General features: G+C 37.5%; 1 protein-coding gene across 2 annotated transcripts; it reads left to right on the top strand.

Moving 5' to 3' along the window:
- The first annotated feature begins 1,702 nt into the window (after positions 1-1,702).
- LOC136852024 (uncharacterized) lies at positions 1,703-16,825 on the top strand. 2 transcript variants are annotated; one of them, XM_067126497.1, is made up of 5 exons: positions 1,703-1,837; positions 13,333-13,443; positions 13,586-13,783; positions 14,563-14,709; positions 16,497-16,825. In XM_067126497.1, exons 2-5 carry the CDS (start codon positions 13,339-13,341, stop codon positions 16,716-16,718), a joined length of 672 nt encoding a protein of 223 aa, XP_066982598.1. In that variant the 5' UTR covers positions 1,703-1,837; positions 13,333-13,338; the 3' UTR covers positions 16,719-16,825. The 2 variants fall into 2 exon arrangements, with proteins under 2 accessions (XP_066982598.1, XP_066982599.1); XM_067126498.1 differs by lacking the exon at positions 1,703-1,837 and adding an exon at positions 7,224-7,319.
- The last annotated feature ends 2,272 nt before the right edge of the window (positions 16,826-19,097 follow it).

Here is a 19,097-nt window from a genome sequence, read left to right on the forward strand (position 1 = left end):
GAAGTCTTAATGAGTTTATTATTGTGCTTTCTTCATTCTGCTTCTGTAAAACCCTGCTCAAAAAAGCACAAGATTTTCCGTTATCTAAATAAATAGACTGAACACGTCGATGGCTGATGAACGAGATCTAAGAGAAAAAGTTTGAGAACAAATCCAGCTAGCTCTCTCTCTCTCTCTCTCTCTCTCTCTCTCTCTCTCTCTCTCTCTCTCTCTCTCTCTCTGACACAAACACAACGCATCAGTATCTCCAAAAGTGAAAACCTCTCTCACCTCAAATTTCACTTACGTAATTCAAGGTTATTTCCCGTTATCATCATTATTATCCCTAACATAGGAAATGATGAATAAATAAATGATAGAATAATAGCATAAATAATGAAATTATATAATTAAACGAATTAAAAAGGATGGCTGTATGATGCGAATTTATCTTATATAGTGTCATTTCTATCTTCCTTATGATTCGCTTTTCAGGCCCAGCGATGTTAGTCAGCAACTGGCCGATATTCATGTTGGAAAAGGATAGTGTGCGAATCATAAGGAAGATAGAAAAGACACTATATAAGATAAATTCACATAATACAGCCATCCTTTTTAATAAGACCTGTTTAAAAGAGGGTCTACTCCCTTCATATAATTAAACGAAGTTATTAAAATAAAATTAATAAAGCGAAACTATATAAAAATCAAAGTAATCAAATCAAATTAATTCAAGCCTTTATATAATTAATTAAAAGAACTCAGTAAAATAAAAGTAATCACGTAAAACTGAATAAAAATAAAATTAATTCAATGAGAAAGAGCGTAACACCTGAGCGGGGGAACTAAGAACCCACATTGCGGGATGCCGGGGACAAGAGCCTGTGTCACTGACCAAGGCCCAAGGGAAGGTCATACGGTCACCACCACCACCCGGCAGAAAGGCCGCTGAATGTGGCACTCACGTGGCACTCCAGACAAAACCGGTTGGCACCAGTAGCGACGCATATACTTCGAACAATATTATTTAAGCGAAGCGTAACTAAGAGGAGGGAAAAATGATTATCCATATTACACCAGAATAAATGAACAAAATCCTGGTACTTGAATAATAATTACCTTTTTTTTTGTCAGGAATGCCTTTCTTGATTCTTTTGTTAAGAGAATGAGGAAAAACCCCACAATAATCAACATGTAAAAATGTAAAAAATAAAAAAATAAAAACATAAGATCGTGAGTCCAACTCCATTTCCAAATTCTTGTCCCAAGGTTGGGTGATACTTTATCAAGGACAATTATTTTTATTAATTTTAAAGCAATATCTTGTGCTGATAAGATGCAGAGGCTCTTTCCATCATTCTGTTCTTAACATCTGAATTATCTCTCTCTCTCTCTCTCTCTCTCTCCCTCCCTGAATCAGCAATTTTTTAAACCTGTCCAGCTACTACATTATACAGGTACAGTAATTGCATGCAGACACATACAGTATTTGAATACGCTACAGATGAACAGCGCCACGAGCGGCCGCTTGACGAACTAACTCAAACGAACCAGAGGTCAGGGGAGCCTTAGGAAAAACCAACTGCGCGTTGTGCGTGTTAACTTGCGAGAAATTCATCAACACGTGGGCCATAAACCTCCACGAACACACACATGACAGCACCAGAACGCGTCCCGCGAATGCCGAGCAAACACTGGTGGCCTAGCTTCAAGGCTATTTAAAGTTATCGATGACCATGATACAATTCAGAGGTCTTGAGGCCGTGTAGGCAATCGTCTTTGGCCGAATATTCAGCGGGATAAATTAGCCAATACCAGGAGCGCTGTCAGTGTCTTTTTACTTCGGCCGTTTGTGCTGGTAAGTAATGCTGAACTTTGAACGGTGATAGGACGTCAATGTGTAAAACTTGTGCAGGCCAATCCTGAAGCCTATACATTATTTAAGTCTCCGTTCTATTAATATAAGTTGGTATCTCGCTTTTCCCAAGATATTGTGTGATAACGTGTAGCGTGAGCCGACAACATAAGTTATACCTTTCCCTAATTAAAATCTAAGGACTACTGGAATGAGATACTAAGTACAAAACTAAACCTTTATTGACAAAAAACAATGAAAATAACTTCTTAAAAATTACGGAGAATGAAAACGAATGATTCATCATAACTATCAAAAGTTCTTCTAAGGAAATAAGGTCCAAAATCATAAACACCCAATTACTTAAGGAAATACAGAAAATAACTCATCTGTCCTTCAAATTATAAATAGGTCAAGTAATAAAATCAGGTCATCTCAAAATGTCATACCACTCCCTTCCTCGAAGAAGGAACGTGAAGGAGGGAGAAATGGAATGGAATGGAATACCTGTGAAAGAACAAACGTTATATTAAAAACCAAATTCACAAAATACAAATGCATAACCACAAGATTTCACTGCCACAGGGGTAACGTCTGTGCTCATAGTTCTGAAAGTAGAGTCTAAAATGTTTATGAGTTGTACTCACTTCACAAAAGTCCTCTGGGACAGTCTCCATGTCTGCTGCTATTTTGTTTCACAGACACATGCTAAATTATACCCATAACGGATCGCAATGCCCAATCCTTCATTCTTCACTCCCATTTTATTCCATAGGCAATGCCCATACGAACACACTCTTCGTGACATCATTCGAGGTCAAAGTACGACAAGACACGCCTCTGTACTCCAAGGCGTCACGAAGTACACGTACACACGCACATACATTATTTGAATGCTTTCTTCAAAATCGGATTTTATAACCGGTTTAGCTTCTAGAACGTTTTAAGCTGAAACCGCATTTTCACTGCCCGTGTCCTGTCACCAAGGAGCTCTGCGACTTTTTGTGGTATGCGAATGGTTCAGCATTTTCCTCTATGCTGTGTATAGTCAAATTGGACCCTGTGAATAGCTGACCCAACTTTTCAAAGGTCACAATTACGCGAGCAATTATATATATATATATATATATATATATATATATATAGCATGAAAAGTGAAACGAAAGATCGATGACACAGACGTCAGCTCACTGTCATCGATCCTTCCTTTCACCTTTCTTGCGAGCGCTTCTTATGTCTGTATGTCACTGGACCAGTTGATGATATATATACTGTTATATATATATATATATATATATATATATATATATATATATACATATATATATATATATATATATATATATATATATATATATATATATATATATATATATATATATATATATATATATATATATATATATATAATATATATATCTATATATAATTATATAATATGACATACAGGGTGTTTCTGAAAAGTACAGCCCCCTCTACAGCATAAACTAAAATTGATATGGGCAAAAACAAGAGTAATTCAGAACAGGCATTTATTTAAGTTTCTCTCTGAGTATTTAATATTTTGTGTGGCCTCCATCTGCCTGTACCACAGCCTGCATTCTTCAGGGGTATGATTTCAGCAAATTGCAAAAAAAACTGAGACTCAAACTCCATTTCCCTGAGCACCTCAGTCACCTCTCTTCACAGGTCGTCAAGGCCTGTTATACCATCATAGTTTACTGTGCGCACTTCAACACAATCCTTTAAGATACTACCAATGTTTTCACACACATTAAGGTCAGGGAAGCTACCTGGAAATTCACTTGACGAGAAGAAATCGATACCACTGTTTCAAAGCAGCTCCTGTGTCTAAAGAGCCTTGAAACATGGTGCCTTATCATGCAAAAATATGACTTCTTCAACAGATAACACAGTTTTAGGATCTTTGAGGAAAGGAAATACTCCACCAGTAAGCACAGTTTCTTTGAAGTATTTGTCATTCCATGACTGTCCTTTTTCTTTGATGATTCACATTCCTGACTGTATAAATGAAGAATTCATCTGATGCAGCAATGTGGAGAAAGTCAGCTTCGTCCCAATCTTTAAGAAATGAACCACAAAACCATGCACAGTCTTCTCTCTGTTGCTGAGTGATGTTGGGCTTGCTGATAACATGAAATGGCTTGATACCAGATTTTTTTAACTCACGATATACAGCACTATAACTTCTCTTCTTTCCCCTTTTTCTTTCTAGTTCAAGCGCCAATTTATGTAAAGACTTTCTTGGTCTACCCACTGCCTTAGCTATGATGTCTTTTGACTCCTGAGAAAGGACGTCTGGCCTTCCAAGATTCTCACTTTTTTCACGATGACAGTCATATGGATTTTTGTTCCAGTTTCTTTTAACAAAGGATTCATCTTTTTTAATGTGTTTAGCTATCCAGAAACTTGAAATGAAGGATGCGCCAGCATCCCTGGCTGTCTGAAAGTTATAGCCCGGATTTGGTCGGTTCACCTGATTTCCTCCGAATTGTTATCCATGGCTGTATCAACTCCTTCACTCTGTCTGAAAATACAAGAAATGTAAAATGAAAAATAGCTTAATAGAAACTTAAAATAATGTACTTGGAGATCGGCTATAGCAGAAAACTTCATAACTGCCCATTTGTTCTGTCGAGGGGAAGGCTCTAATTTCGAAACACCCAGTACATACAGTATATATATATATATATATATATATATATATATATATATATATATATATATATATATTATATATATATATATATATATATATATATATATATATATATATATATATATATATATATATATATATATATATATATCACGAAGGAAGCAGTAGGGAAAGGCATCCTCATCATCTACAGTTTATTCCAATGCCGACGTTTCGCGACGAATTCCAAGTCGCATTTTCAAGGCTATAAAATATAATAAAATTTGCGAACTTGAGTACCAAATTAATGCAATGGCAACAGCTCTTTATGTAGTCAAAATATTTAAAACAAAACAACTCATTCCAGGACAAGTCAATAATAAGTAAAAGGAGTTCACTAAAATCTTAAAACAACCTACCTATATGAAAGAAAGAGCAAGACTAACATAAATAAGTAAAAACAGAGTGAGGAAAACCAGTTGCCCAAACTAGGCTATAAACAATTTCACTGAGGACGATTGAGTATTTAACGGCGGTACAGTCTTCTTGATAATTATGGATTCTAGGATGGTTAAGTCGTTGTTGTTCTGCACTTGACCTAAGATGGAAAACTCCTTGCTGTCAATATAAGTTTTACATAATTTTGAATGATTTCGTATATTTGATTGCTCAGGATTAGATAACCTGCTACCTGTTCTATGACTTATGCCCCTGTGGGAATCTATGCGGACCTTCAACAGCCTCCTCGTGCATCCCACGTATATCCCGTGATGACATCCCGGGCAAGTATACTTGTAAACAACGCTGGACGAAAGCAGAGGACTGAGCCGGTCTTTGGCTCTGAACAGAGACCCTATTGTTAAGGATTTTTCGGGATGATTTTCAGGTTTAAAGCTGGAAAACTCTTTTGAATAATGGCTGTGCATTTTCTCCTAAAAGTATCATCATGCACGAAAGGGAAACTTGCATACATCTTCAGTTTCGACACAGTCGATTCCGGTGTTGCCGGAGTCATTTTCTGCAGTAGCAGTTTATTTAGGGATCTGCAAAAAAGTCGTGACGGAAAACAATTATTATTGAAATATTTCACTAAAAAGGATATCTCATCGTGGAAACTCATCCAGTTTGACGAGTGGGTATAAGCTCTATGGAGGAGGGTTAAAATAGAGTTTAGTTTAAAATTAAAGAAACACGAACTATAAAAATTCATTCCCAAACCAGTAAATGTATTTTTTCCATACACACCTGTGACTCAGGTTTTTACACAGGTGTGTATAACAAAAAATACATTTACTGGTTTGGGAATGAATTTTTATAGTCCTCAGTGAAATTGTTTATAGCCTAGTTTGGGCAACTGGTTTTCCTCACTCTGTTTTTATTTATTCATGTTAGTCTTGCTCTTTCTTTCATATAGGTAGGTTGTTTTAAGATTTTAGTGAACTCCTTTTGCTTATTATTGACTTGTCTTGGAATGAGGTGTTTTGTTTTAAATATTTTGACTACATAAAGAGCTGTTGCCATTGCATTAATTTGGTACTCATGTTCGCAATTTATATTATATTTTATAGCCTTGAAAATGCGACTTGGAATTCGTCGCGAAACGTCGGCATTGGAATAAACTGTAGATGATGAGGATGCCTTTCCCTACTGCTTCCTTCGTGATGTAAACTTCGAGCCTCAGCTCCGGCCCTTATGTGTGTATATGTATATATATATATATATATATATATATATATATATATATATATATATATATATATATATATATATATATATTTATATATATATATATATTTGTGAGTTTGCAAAAACATTTCTTTAAACATTTCAAAAACACATAGGCCGAAAATCTTTTTTTCCTGACAGTAGATTGAGACAAATCCACACAGGCAATGAAACACAGCTCTCTAGTAAAATATTCAACAGATCAATCCAGGTGAGAAACCACTCTTCTAGGACGTTAAAGAGCCGCAATAGCAATAGTAGCAGAAGTAGGAACATTGGAAAAACGTAATCATGGGTAGTCTATATTCGTCTAGTTTAAATATTCACGTCATGACAGTTACGAGCGCCTTTGAACTGAAGGTTCCCTGAAATAAAAAGGTAATATTTATCGGATCATAAAAACTACTGCCGATACGATATTCTTCATCATCCACCCAAGAGATACAGATAAATGGCAGGCGATTGGAATGATAATAGTAAAAAAAAAAAATAAAGAAAATTTAAAAAATAAAATTCTCAAAGATTACATCTACAAACAACTATTCTTCCGTGCTTTGGAAATCGTTAAAGCATTTGACAGCAAAAAACATATCTTTTGAATGAGAAAAAAACCAACCTCTGTCCCACCTCTGTAATTCCTACATCGACCAGCAATTCTTAAGAATAAAACAGTTTTCGTGAATATATTTCTATTTGGATTTTTATCACGTCGGCAGACCTTAGATTCTGACTGGAAAGATTATGATTAGTTCTATACACATACTTATTTATGTGTGGCATACAGTCAAATTTCAGCCCTTGAATGAATAAAATAAAAACCCCTTCGAAAATTGTAACATTTCTTCCCGTCGAGTCAACACAGGATGACCTTGAGCTCTTTACAAAAGTAGGACTTTATGGCAGCCGTGAGGGTTCAGTTTAGTCCAGGCCACAAGCGTGCTTGGATCTCGTGTGTCGTTGCAGGTAAGACGCTTGGCATTCATGGAAAATTAATATACCGTCTTCTGCGGACACATGTTTTCATCGTACAAATTTCTACGGAGATAGGCCATTCGCCTCAACTCATTCGGGGGAATTATTTCTTCTAAAGTTCTGAAAACAGTAAATGCCAGTGATTATAATGACACACACACTCACTCTCTCTCTCTCTCTCTCTCTCTCTCTCTCTCTCTCTCTCTCTCTCTCTCTCTCTCTCTCTCTCAGCTTACTCGGGGGAATTATTTCATCAGAGGTTCTGAAAACATTAAGTGCCGTGATTATAATGATTCTATCTCTCTCTCTCCCTCTCTCTCTCTCTCTCTCTCTCTCTCTCTCTCTCTCTCTCTCATTAATAAAACCTGAAGCACAGTACAAATGTCAGACACAGCAAAACATGAGCTACTATAAGGCTAGCCTATCTGTGCCGCTGTCAACTGCTTGAGCTTATCATTAGCACGGTATAACTCACTCGCCTTCAAGATCTTTCTCTGTTTGCTATCTCCGTTCAGTGGGTTACACTCCCACCTGATAAATAATGATGTCCACATTGCTTTAGGCCTTCGCAACTGCAGCAAACCGAACTCGTCACGCTTAAGATGCAGAACACATCTGGCAACAAACGTGACGGAGTTCAGTTGGGAAAACTTTGACGCACTACGGCGTGGTTCTCCCAGATTAGCGTGAAGCTATGTGTGTGTGTGTGTGTGTGTGGGTTTGTTTGTTTGTTTGTGTATGTATGTATATATATAGATATATATATAATATATGTATATATATATGCATATATATTTATACATACATACATACATACATATATATATATATATATACACTGTAATGTATATATATATGCAGTTGTATTCCACAGTTTCGTTCCCCGACAGACGTCTTCTTAGAATATTCTTAACATGGAAGAGGTCCATTGGCGGACGCATCCGCTGGGCATCATTTTTTCTCCACTTGCAGTCTTCGTTTTCCCATATGGAATAGAACTGAATATATATATATATATATATATATATATATATATATATATATATATATATATTTTATATATATAAATATTTCTGCTGTTTGCCTGCGATGCATTTATTTGTAGTAATATCAGACTGACCAAGACAGGGAAAAGTCTTTGTCCCACAGGGTCGCGTCGACAGTTCAAACTTTAACGTTCGTTTGTAGCAAAGAACTCAGTAGCATTAGGGATTTAACCCCCATAGGAAAATTTCCATAATCAACCTTATGAGAGGTGGCCTTAAGCTTGCTTTACCTGTTCTCTTTGGCGAATGTTTTTGACAAAGTTTCAGACCCCGAGGGCATGAACGGACGCCCTGTTTTGACCGAACTAGGTCGGACAAGAAGCAGAGAGAACCAGCCTTCCATCACGGACGCACGCTTATGAGTCTCGGCTCCCTATCCTTTGTCTCTAATCTATATTACTAGTGAAGTGGCGAATTCATCCCAGAACTTCCGATCGCCCGTTGTATGCACAACAACTAGTCGTCCAAGGTAAAGTCTGCGTTTTTGTTCAAAACTTCGTCAATTACTAGCCCCTTTTTCTGTATTTCAGTTTCATTGTTTCCTCCTTCACCGCCACCCTAATTGTTAGATTACAAAGCGACTTGCTTTTACGAAGTCTAGATTAGGCATAAATTTTATTGTTTAGCATCATCCAATTATTCTAGTGAATTAACTAGGAAGTAGGGAAGGTTAAGCAAGTCATTTTATTCTTTATGCCACCTTGTGTCTCGATCCATTTGTTCGGAAGAGCTGTTGTGTTTTAATACCATATTAATGAGTAGAGATTGTCTGCGTCCGAAGTCTTTATTCATTGAATATTCTTTTGTTGAGGTTAATTTCCCTCGACTGGCGACCTGGTTAATTTAAACAGCTGTCTTTGAGGTTAATTCGTAGTTTCATCGACAGGTTACGTGTGTCCTTGGCAGGCAGGGCCTTATAAAAATTACGTAAATCAAGTAATAAACTCATCAGCCAAGTCTCAATATAACAACAATATATATATATATATATATATATATATATATATATATATATATATATATATATATAAATCTCTGACTCAGTCATCAGGTCTCTCAGGTGGAAAGCAAGGGCGTTTTGGGCCATACAAGTCTAAAAGAAGCTGGAACCTGAGAGCAACTAGGAATTACCTGGGCAAGCTAATTGCATACCAGCGAGTACATATCAGCAATGACCCAATAGACAACATTTCATTCGAATTAATAAGTGAATAAGATGAAATCATCAACACACAATCACGTGTGGAACAAATAAATTTCTGACTCACGTCGGGATCGAACCCAGGTCTCTCAGGTGGAAAGCAAGGGCGTTATCCACTAGGCCATACAAGTCTAAAAGAAGCTGGAACCTGAGAGCAACTGCACCCAAGGAATTACCTGGGCAAGCTAACTATACCAACGAGTTTTCCCCAACTTCCCGACTCAGCAATGACCCAATAGACAACATTTCATTATTATCCCTTCTGAGTGAATTAGAAATCATCAACACACAATCACGTGTGGAACAGAAATAAATTTCTGACTCACGTCAGGATCGAACCCAGGTCTCTCAGGTGGAAAGCAGGGCGTTATCCACTAGGCCATACAAGTCTAAAGAAGCTGGAATCCGCACCCAAGGAATTACCTGGGCAAGCTAACTGCTTGCATACCAGCGAGTTTTCCCCAACTTCCCGACTCAGCAATGACCCAATAGACAACATTTCATTCGAATTATCCCTTCTGAGTGAATAAGATAGAAATCATCAACACACAATCACGTGTGGAACAGAAATAAATTTCTGACTCACGTCGGGATCGAACCCAGGTCTCTCAGGTGGAAAGCAAGGGCTTTTTACAAGTTGCTCTCAGGTTCCAGCTTCTTTTAGACTATAGTTGTTTTTGATCCCGATGAGTCTTTTCTGTTCCACACGTGATTGTGTGTTGATGATTTCTATATATATATATATATTATATATATATATATCTAGTTTGTCGGTGACATGTTAGCTATGAGTACATATAAGGAACCATTCGAAAATATGCAAAACATACATAAACAACAAAGAGTTCCGAATAATAGGACAGACGGACGAAGCGATCTAAATACCTAATTAACTATAATGATAAAATTGACAGTTTACTCAGCTGTTTACTGCCTGATCGTTTGTTTTCTTTCTTTTTCACTTTTATATTGTTTTTTTTTTTCCTGTCTTCGAAGTTCGACTCAATAGTCTTACTTGAACCATCGTCTGGGTAGGTCATTCTTTAGCGTCATGGTGCTTTGATACTTCAAGAGTGTTTAGTTGGATGCTTTTGATTTTTTTTTATGTGTAATTATTAATTAGTCAATCTCGCTGTAGATATATTTTTCAGCCTTGAAAATGCAGCGATGTAGTTGTGAAACGCTGGCCTTTGAAATGAGCTGCAAATTAAGTGTCTTAACCTGGAGGCCTACGACTTTATATATACAGTATACAAATTTCTAACTTGCATCAGGACTGAAGCCAGGTTTTTTAATTGAAAGGCAAGGGCGCTGCCCACTAGACCATACAGGTCATAAAAGAAGTTGGAACCTGAGTGCCATTATACCCAGGGAATTACCTGGGTACAGTGGCACTCAGGTTCCAACTTGTTTTATGACTTGTATGACCTAGTGGGCAGCACTCTTGCCTTTCAGTTGAATCCTTGGGTACAGTGGCACTCAGGTTCCAATTTCTTTTATGACTTGTATGGCCTAGTGGGCAGTGCCCTTGCCTTTCAATTGAAAGACCTGGGTTTGATCCTGATGTGAGTCAGAAATTTATTTCTGTTCCACACATGACTGTGTGATTTGATTATTTATATATATATATATATATATATATATATATATATATATATATATATATATATATATATATATATATATATTGTCACAAAGTGATCAAGCACCTGGTTATTACACAAATAGTAATACCAAAAAGTTGCCTCACATCGACCAGATACTTGAAACCTCATAACAAAGATGTTTGACTGAATTTCTAAAGGTACAGTGATCCCATAAACTTACTTATCAATTGAGAAAATCAATGTAACTTTATCAAGTTATGGGTGAGGCAACAGTTATATCCAGACTAGTGGAAAATGGGTATCACTTCAACAAACACTGTAGCTGTCTCTCTGGTTCTATTTTACCTAGATAAGTCTCAGGTGAACAAACAGATACATCACTTACCTTGTACACATTCATTAATGTCTCTAATTACTGGTGGTCAAAATGAAACGCTGTGTTTTTAAAAAACTTTAAACAAACAGGTTTATTTCTAAGTTCAAAAGTCATATGCTGAGTTCACAATCTTAAACGATTTACTATTAATTAACATCAGTGTAATATTTAAGTATTTCTTAATCAAGTTAATTCACAAAACTTTAAATATTAAGAAAGCAATTGGGTTAGGTAAGATTCAAACCATTAACTATCACTCAAGTTTTAAGCATATATCTGATTAATTAAACACAAACATTCACCAAAATATTACTGACTGGAATCCACATAAACATTCTCTAAAATCTCAATAATAAGTAGGCACTAAAGAATGTTAAGAAATCACCAGCACAAAACTTTGAAACAGCAATTATAAAATTATAGTAATATGATAACACAGACATATAAGAATGAAATATGCAAAAATGGATATATGCCAACCACCAAAAAATATGCTCAAAGATTATATCAATCTTTCAAAAGATCACTTCTCTTTAAAAAAAAAAAAAAAGTTAAACTCACGTCCTTTCTAAAACTTTCTCATAGACAACACTGCCAAGTCACAAAGACCTATACAAATATATATAATTAGCAGCAAGACACATTAGAACTCACAATAAGAGATATGTTCATCTCTTATCAAAACAACAATTCTCTTTCACCTAGAACATCACTTTAATTCTTAACATAACAAAAACCAGTAAACTTCACTTTACCTTTTGTAATTATTACACCATTACACACCTTCCACAATGTCTGCACAAAACAATATTCCAGATCACCTTTTACAAAATTAACACACTCCTGGGGTGAGTTTTAACAGAGCTTTTACTAACAGTAAACCATCAGTAACCCTTATATATATGAATGGGATTATTGACAGAGAGAGAGAGAGAGAGAGAGAGAGAGAGAGAGAGAGAGAGAGAGAGAGAGGACCTATTTCCTGCAAGCTCTGTTCCTGACTGACTGCTTCTCACACAGCACTCCTCTTAAATCTTCAAAGCCCTCCCAGAATACATGATACATAAAGTATATATACATTCATACATACATACAGGTATACATGTGTATGTATAGAATACATACACGGCTGGAGCTTCGAGCGCCTTATCTATGACTGACATTTCCTGGGAGACTCACACACCGGAACAAACAAAAGGAAATGCTTTTAGACCCAAAACTGGCTGGCTGTCAACATGTCATCTCCAACTCTCTTACTGTTCCTCGTTCCATTACTCAGTTTACAAAAAAGAATAAGCACAGACACAGCTAACAAGCATGGGTTAGACACACATGATGAATGTATAATAGGCAACTGGCCGATTGGCTGACAGCTCACCACGATAGGATAAGAGGGGTCCTTTTGCCTCCATCCACACACTTGGGTAAACACAGGTTGTAGTGACCTGATAAGAACCTCAGCCTCTCTCTCTGTTCGGCGCTAACGCTCAATATACTAAGAATTCGTGGTTCATAACACTCTGTATACGTATTAATATATCAAGACATTGTAAGATTACATGATATACAATTTATCTGTAAGAAAAAGACATTTAAAAATTAAATCTTTACAACATATGATGAATCTGCAAGTAAAACATCAAAATTTTCACAGAGACATACAGACACTTGTAAAATGGTTATATATTATAACACCTTATAATAATATATATATATATATATATATATATATATATATATATATATATATATATATATATAAAGCTATATATAATATAACATATATGGAAAATTATGTATGTATACATATACTGTATATATATATATATATATATATACATATATATATAGAATATATATATATATATATATATATATATATATATATATAATTATCTTCTGCTACTTTCAGGTAACAATGAGCAAACCAAACGTAGACTTGGAGGAAATTCTCATCACTCCCCAAGACAGAGACGACATATACGACCTGATTAAAGTATCGTACGTGGATCGGGAACCTTTGGTACGTGTATTAAGTTTCCTTGATGAAATACAACAACAACTACAACTATTATTATTATTATTATTATTATTATTATTATTATTATTGATAATAATAACAATATTCAAGTAACCCTCGCCACTTCCCTTCATTTCCTCCCAAGTGCGTAGGTCTTCACATGACCTCCGAGGAATTCTTATCCCTACTGGAGAAGGTCATGCCACCGACGTTAGATAGTAAGGTCAGCTTCGGCATGAGGGAGAAGTCCTCCGGGAAACTGGTGGCCTTCATGCTCAGCGAAATTTTCCTGCCTCAAGACGACCCAGAAGTATTCCAAGAAGGAAGATATGGAACCGAAAAAGTATAGTCTACAGTATAAGTTTTTATTGTTTGCACAGATTTTGTGCCATTTTATTGGCCTAGTTCTATCTAAGTTTGTTTTTATTTTTTGCACAAAGATTTTGTATCATTTCTTTGGCCTAGTTCTATCTACGTTTGTTTTTATTTTTTTCACAAAGATTTTGTATCATTTCATTGGCCTAGTTCTATCTAAGTTTGTTTTAATTTTTTGCACAATGATTTTGTATTATTTTATTGGCCTACTTCTAATTTTTTTTTGAGCAAAGATTTTGCATAATTTTATTGGCCTAGTTCTAAGTTTGTTTTTTTTTTTTTCTTTGCAAAGATTTTGTATAATTTTATTCGCCAAGTTCTATCTAAGTTTGCTTTTTTATTTTTTGCACAAAGATTTTTATCATTTTAATTGCCTAGTTCTATGTTTGTTTTTATTTTTTGCTCAAAGATTTTGTATAATTTTATTGGCCTAGTTCTGTCTAAGTTTGTTTTTATTTTATGCACAAAGATTTTGTATAATTTTACTGGCATAGTTCTACCTAACTCATAGAAGAACCAGTCAATCATTCCTTCTGAAATCTGAAACAGACCTTAGATTTCTGGTGAAAGCGGAAATGGGGCACAAGAAGACCAGAGAAGCCAACAAAATTAGTTTCCGGTCACGCAGCGCTGAAATTATTCTGCTGATTTTCGAGACTCAACGTGGCCACCACTTCTGCCTAAACCAGGCCGTCCGCCAAGGCCTGTTACAGGTTTTACGAACTTGAATACTTCTTTCTCTTACAGCCGAACCTTTACATGAAAGTGCTCTACGACTTGTGTTCAGGCATCGAAGTCTTGCAAGACGGGAAATTTAAAAAGCAATTGGTGCTGCGTTGCCTGTCCGTACATCCAGACTACAGCAACCAAGGCCTGGGAAGAAAGCTTCTTCAGGTGAGGGCCGTGGGGATAGGGGGTGGCGGGTGCATAGCCCTGAGTCAGAGTTTTCATTTAACGTATTGTCCATTTCACGAGACCCACGACTGAATTGCATATAAAGCTATCAATTATTATTTAGGTCAATTCATCATTCTTCAGGAACCATAACACTGATTCGTATTCGTTCTGAAATATATTTATTGCCTGTCAATCACTCCCAGAATAAGAAAAAGTTATTTTCAATTTCTCATTCTCCTCAGAATTTGCACCAATGGAAAATGAGTCGTGTTTCACAGGTTATATATCAAGTACGATGAAGAAAGTGAGGATCGAATTGTCTTGATGCACGAGAGAGAGAGAGAGAGAGAGAGAGAGAGAGAGAGAGAGAGAGAGAGAGAGAGAGAGAGAGAGAGAGATGAAGATTGTACATTATCATGCTTGATGTACTAACCTTGAGGATATTATTGTCGATAGTACAGTCCAGTTCAAAGTTGCATGCGGTACATATTGTAGCTCATAGAAAATGGGATCTAGAGAAAATGTGAGTGACAGGGGGATTTGAAGTACACCGACATCGTATTTACCCATACACTGTCGTTAAAAGCATACGGGTAAACTTATCACTGGGCTTTCATTTCTTGTTGCACTTATACATACACAACATTCGTTATATGAGTACATACATTATATACAATACACCTTTGGTTGTCTTGTCTTTAATGACCGTAGTTATTTCTTTTCATGAAGCAGGCCTACTTTTGATAGGCTGGGCTTCTCTGACAACTTGAGTGACATTTTTCATGCTAAAGTGTCCAATTGATTTTGTTTGTTTCGTTTCATATTCTTATTATCTGACAATATTTTTTTGTATTTTCATAGGTAACACAGCATAGGCTATTCAAGCCACTTTCTTCGCACTTTGATAGTATTCGTAACCCATCTGGATGTTTTGGTGCAAATGATCGAAGGGTTGTTGTACATATCAATCATCATCATCTCCTCCAGAACCACGTTACCCAAAGGGTCTCCGAAATTCCGCAAGATAAGTCTTTATAAGACTTATTTCCAGCCTCCTTTCTCATAGCTTTCATCCAAGTAGGTCTAGGTCTTCCACAGGATTCCAGCTCACACCATCAGATACTTTCCTTTATCCCATCAATATCTCAAGAGACTGCCGTGGGCAGTCCCTTAAGTTATGTATTTTCAGTGTCGCGTTAGTTTTTCACGAAAATGCCAAAATATGTGGTCACGTCACTCGGTCAAACATAGTCCCATCATTGCCAACGGCACTCATGCATTGCTTTCTGCCTTGTACTTTTAATTTGTTCACTCTGGTGTCATCCCTAGCCATCAGACATATTCAAGTATGTCTTTATTCCACTTTAAGCTCTCAATAGCCCTTTTAACTTGAACAGTGATAAAAAAGAATGTGGGCAGAGTAAGCACAAATCACAGCCACAAGACCAAATAAAAGCGCGTCGTATTTTCACTCAACCCGTAAAAATGGTTTTAGTAACATCTCTAACTTTTTGGGGTTCTTGTTGCGAATAGGGAAATGTTCAGGGTAAGGTAAGGCTAAAGACAATTAAAATTGTAAATAACAAGGAAATTCAATGTCAGTCTAAAGAAGTATAATAACAGTATGAGAGAGAACAGGTATAAAGTAAAACTGTTTCAATTTAATAGCTCTGCACCTGACGCGAACAGCGTAGTGTGCCCGCAACTGTGCTTGCGTAGTGAGCCCTCAGGAACCAGGAAAACCAGGCACCATCTTGATTTTCATTTCATTCCGCCCTCGCTAGATGAGCGAGGAGAAGGGCAAGGAGCTGGGCTGCGACGTGGCCACCATGCAAGCGGTGAACGTCATCACGGACAGCATAGCCAAGAAGATGAGATACACAACGGTCCGGAGGACAGACATAACGACCATCAAAGACGGAATGGGAAGGACCCTGCTCGACGTGGACGCCGTCAAGAATAGGGTCGGCACCTCCTATTTCACTTATTACATGAAGGAGTTGTGAATCTGTACACCTCAGAGTTATTTAGATGGATAATCCAATCCTCATAACCTCATTGTAGAATTATTTTTTTTCTTAATTTTAATATGTAAATGAATAACTTAGATTTCCTTTCCGTTTTGTTTACCTTTTTATGGAACGGGATATGAAATTTAGGCCAAGCGCTGGAACCTATGATGAGGTCATTCAACGCTGAAAGGGAAATTCCGAGTAAAAATATTTGAAAGATTAAGTAACCAGAGGAAAAAAGTCACAGCGCACAATGAAACAATTGTTATAAGAAGGTGGAAAGTAGGATGGAAGAAAGACAATATGACCGGAGGTTATAAGAGGGTGGAAAGTAAGATGGAAGAAAGATAATATGACCGGAGTTTATAAGAGGGTGCAGAGTAAGAAGAAAGAAACCCAATATGACCGGAGGTTATAAGAGGATGGAGAGTAAGACGGAAGAAGGACAATATGACCGGAGGTTATAAGAGGGTGGAGAGTAAGACGGAAGAAGGACAATATGACCGGAGTTTATAAGAGGGTGCAGAGTAAGAAGAAAGAAACCCAATATGACCGGAGGTTATAAGAGGATGGAGAGTAAGACGGAAGAAGGACAATATGACCGGAGGTTATAAGAGGGTGGAGAGTAAGATGGAAGAAGGACAATATGACCGGAGGTTATAAGAGGGTGGAGAGTAAGACGGAAGAAGGACAATATGACCGGAGGTTATAAGAGGGTGGAGAGTAAGATGGAAGAAGGACAATATGACCGGAGGTTATAAGAGGGTGGAGAGTAAGATGGAGGAAGGACAGCATGACCGGAGGTTATAAGAGGGTGGAGAGTAGGACGGAAGAAGGACAATATGACCGGAGGTTATAAGAGGGTGGAGAGTAAGACGGAATAAGGACAATATGACAGGAGGTTATAAGAGGGTGGAGAGTAAGACGGAAGAAGGACAATATGACAGGAGGTTATAAGAGGGTATAAGAGGGTTATAAGAGGGTGGAAAGGTTATAAGAGGTGGAGAGTAAGCGGAAGAATGGAGGAAGGACAGCATGACCGGAGGTTATAAGATGGGGTGGAGAGTAAGAGTAGAAGAAGAAGGACAATATGACAGGGTGTTATAAGAGAGAGTAAGACGGAAGAAGGACAATATGACCGGAGGTTATAAGAGGTGGAGAGTAATAGACGGAAGAAGACAATGACCGGAGGTTATAAGAGGTGGAGAGTAAGATGGAAGAAGGACAATATGACCGGAGGTTTATAAGAGGTGAGGGAGAGTAAGATGGAAGAAGGACAATATGACCAGAGGTTATAAGGGGGTGGAGAGTAAGATGGAAGAAGGACAATATGACCGGAGGGTATAAGAGGGTGGAGAGTAAGACGGAAGAAGGACAATATGACCGGAGTTTATAAGAGGATGCAGAGTAATAAGAAAGAAACCCAGAGGTTATATGACCAGGAGGTTATAAGAGGATGGAGAGTAAGACGCTAAGAAGGACAATATGACCGGTGGTTATAAGGGGGTGGAGAGTGAGATGGAAGAAGGACAATATGACCGGAGGTTATAAGAGGGTGGAGAGTAAGACGGAAGAAGGACAATATGACCGGAGGTTATAAGAGGGTGGAGAGTAAGATGGAGGAAGGACAGCATGACCAGAGGTTATAAGAAGGTGGAGAGTAAGACGGAAGAAGGACAATATGACCGGAGGTTATAAGAGGGTGGAGAGTAAGACGGAAGAAGGACAATATGACTGGAGGTTATAAGAGGGTGGAGAGTAAGACGGAAGAAGGACAATATGACCGGAGGTTATAAGAGGGTGGAGAGTAAGATGGAGGAAGGACAGCATGACCGGAGATTATAAGAGGGTGGAGAGTAAGACGGAAGAAGGACAATATGACCGGAGGTTATAAGAGGGTGGAGAGTAAGACGGAAGAAGGAAAATATGACCGGAGGTTATAAGAGGGTGGAGAGTAAGACGGAAGAAGGACAATATGACCGGAGGTTATAAGAGGGTGGAGAGTAAGATGGAGGAAGGACAGCATGACCGGAGGTTATAAGAGGGTGGAAAGTAAGATGGAAGAAGGACAATATGACCGGAGGTTATAAGAGGGTGGAGAGTAAGACGGGAGAAGGACAACATGACCGGAGGTCATAAGAGGGTGGAGAGTAAGACAGGAGAAGGACAACATGACCGGAGGTCATAAGAGGCTGGAGAGTAAGACGGAAGAAAGACAACATGACCGGAGGTCATAAGAAGGTGGAGAGTAAGACGGAAGAAGGACAACATGACTGGAGGTCATAAGAGGGTGGAGAGTAAGACGGAAGAAGGACAACATGACCGGAATGTCATTAGAGGGTGGAGAGTAAGATAGAAGAAGGACAACATGAC

The sequence above is a fragment of the Macrobrachium rosenbergii genome, chromosome 24 (assembly GCF_040412425.1).
Source record: "Macrobrachium rosenbergii isolate ZJJX-2024 chromosome 24, ASM4041242v1, whole genome shotgun sequence".
NCBI classification, from domain to species: Eukaryota; Metazoa; Arthropoda; class Malacostraca; order Decapoda; family Palaemonidae; genus Macrobrachium; species Macrobrachium rosenbergii.

Coding starts and splice junctions, on each gene's coding strand:
- LOC136852024 (XM_067126497.1), top strand. CDS start 13,339: ATGAGCAAACCAAACGTAGACTTGGAGGAAATTCTCATCACTCCCCAA. Junction 13,784..14,562: donor GAAGATATGGAACCGAAAAA/GTATAGTCTACA, acceptor TTTCTCTTACAG/CCGAACCTTTACATGAAAGT. Junction 14,710..16,496: donor TGGGAAGAAAGCTTCTTCAG/GTGAGGGCCGTG, acceptor CGCCCTCGCTAG/ATGAGCGAGGAGAAGGGCAA.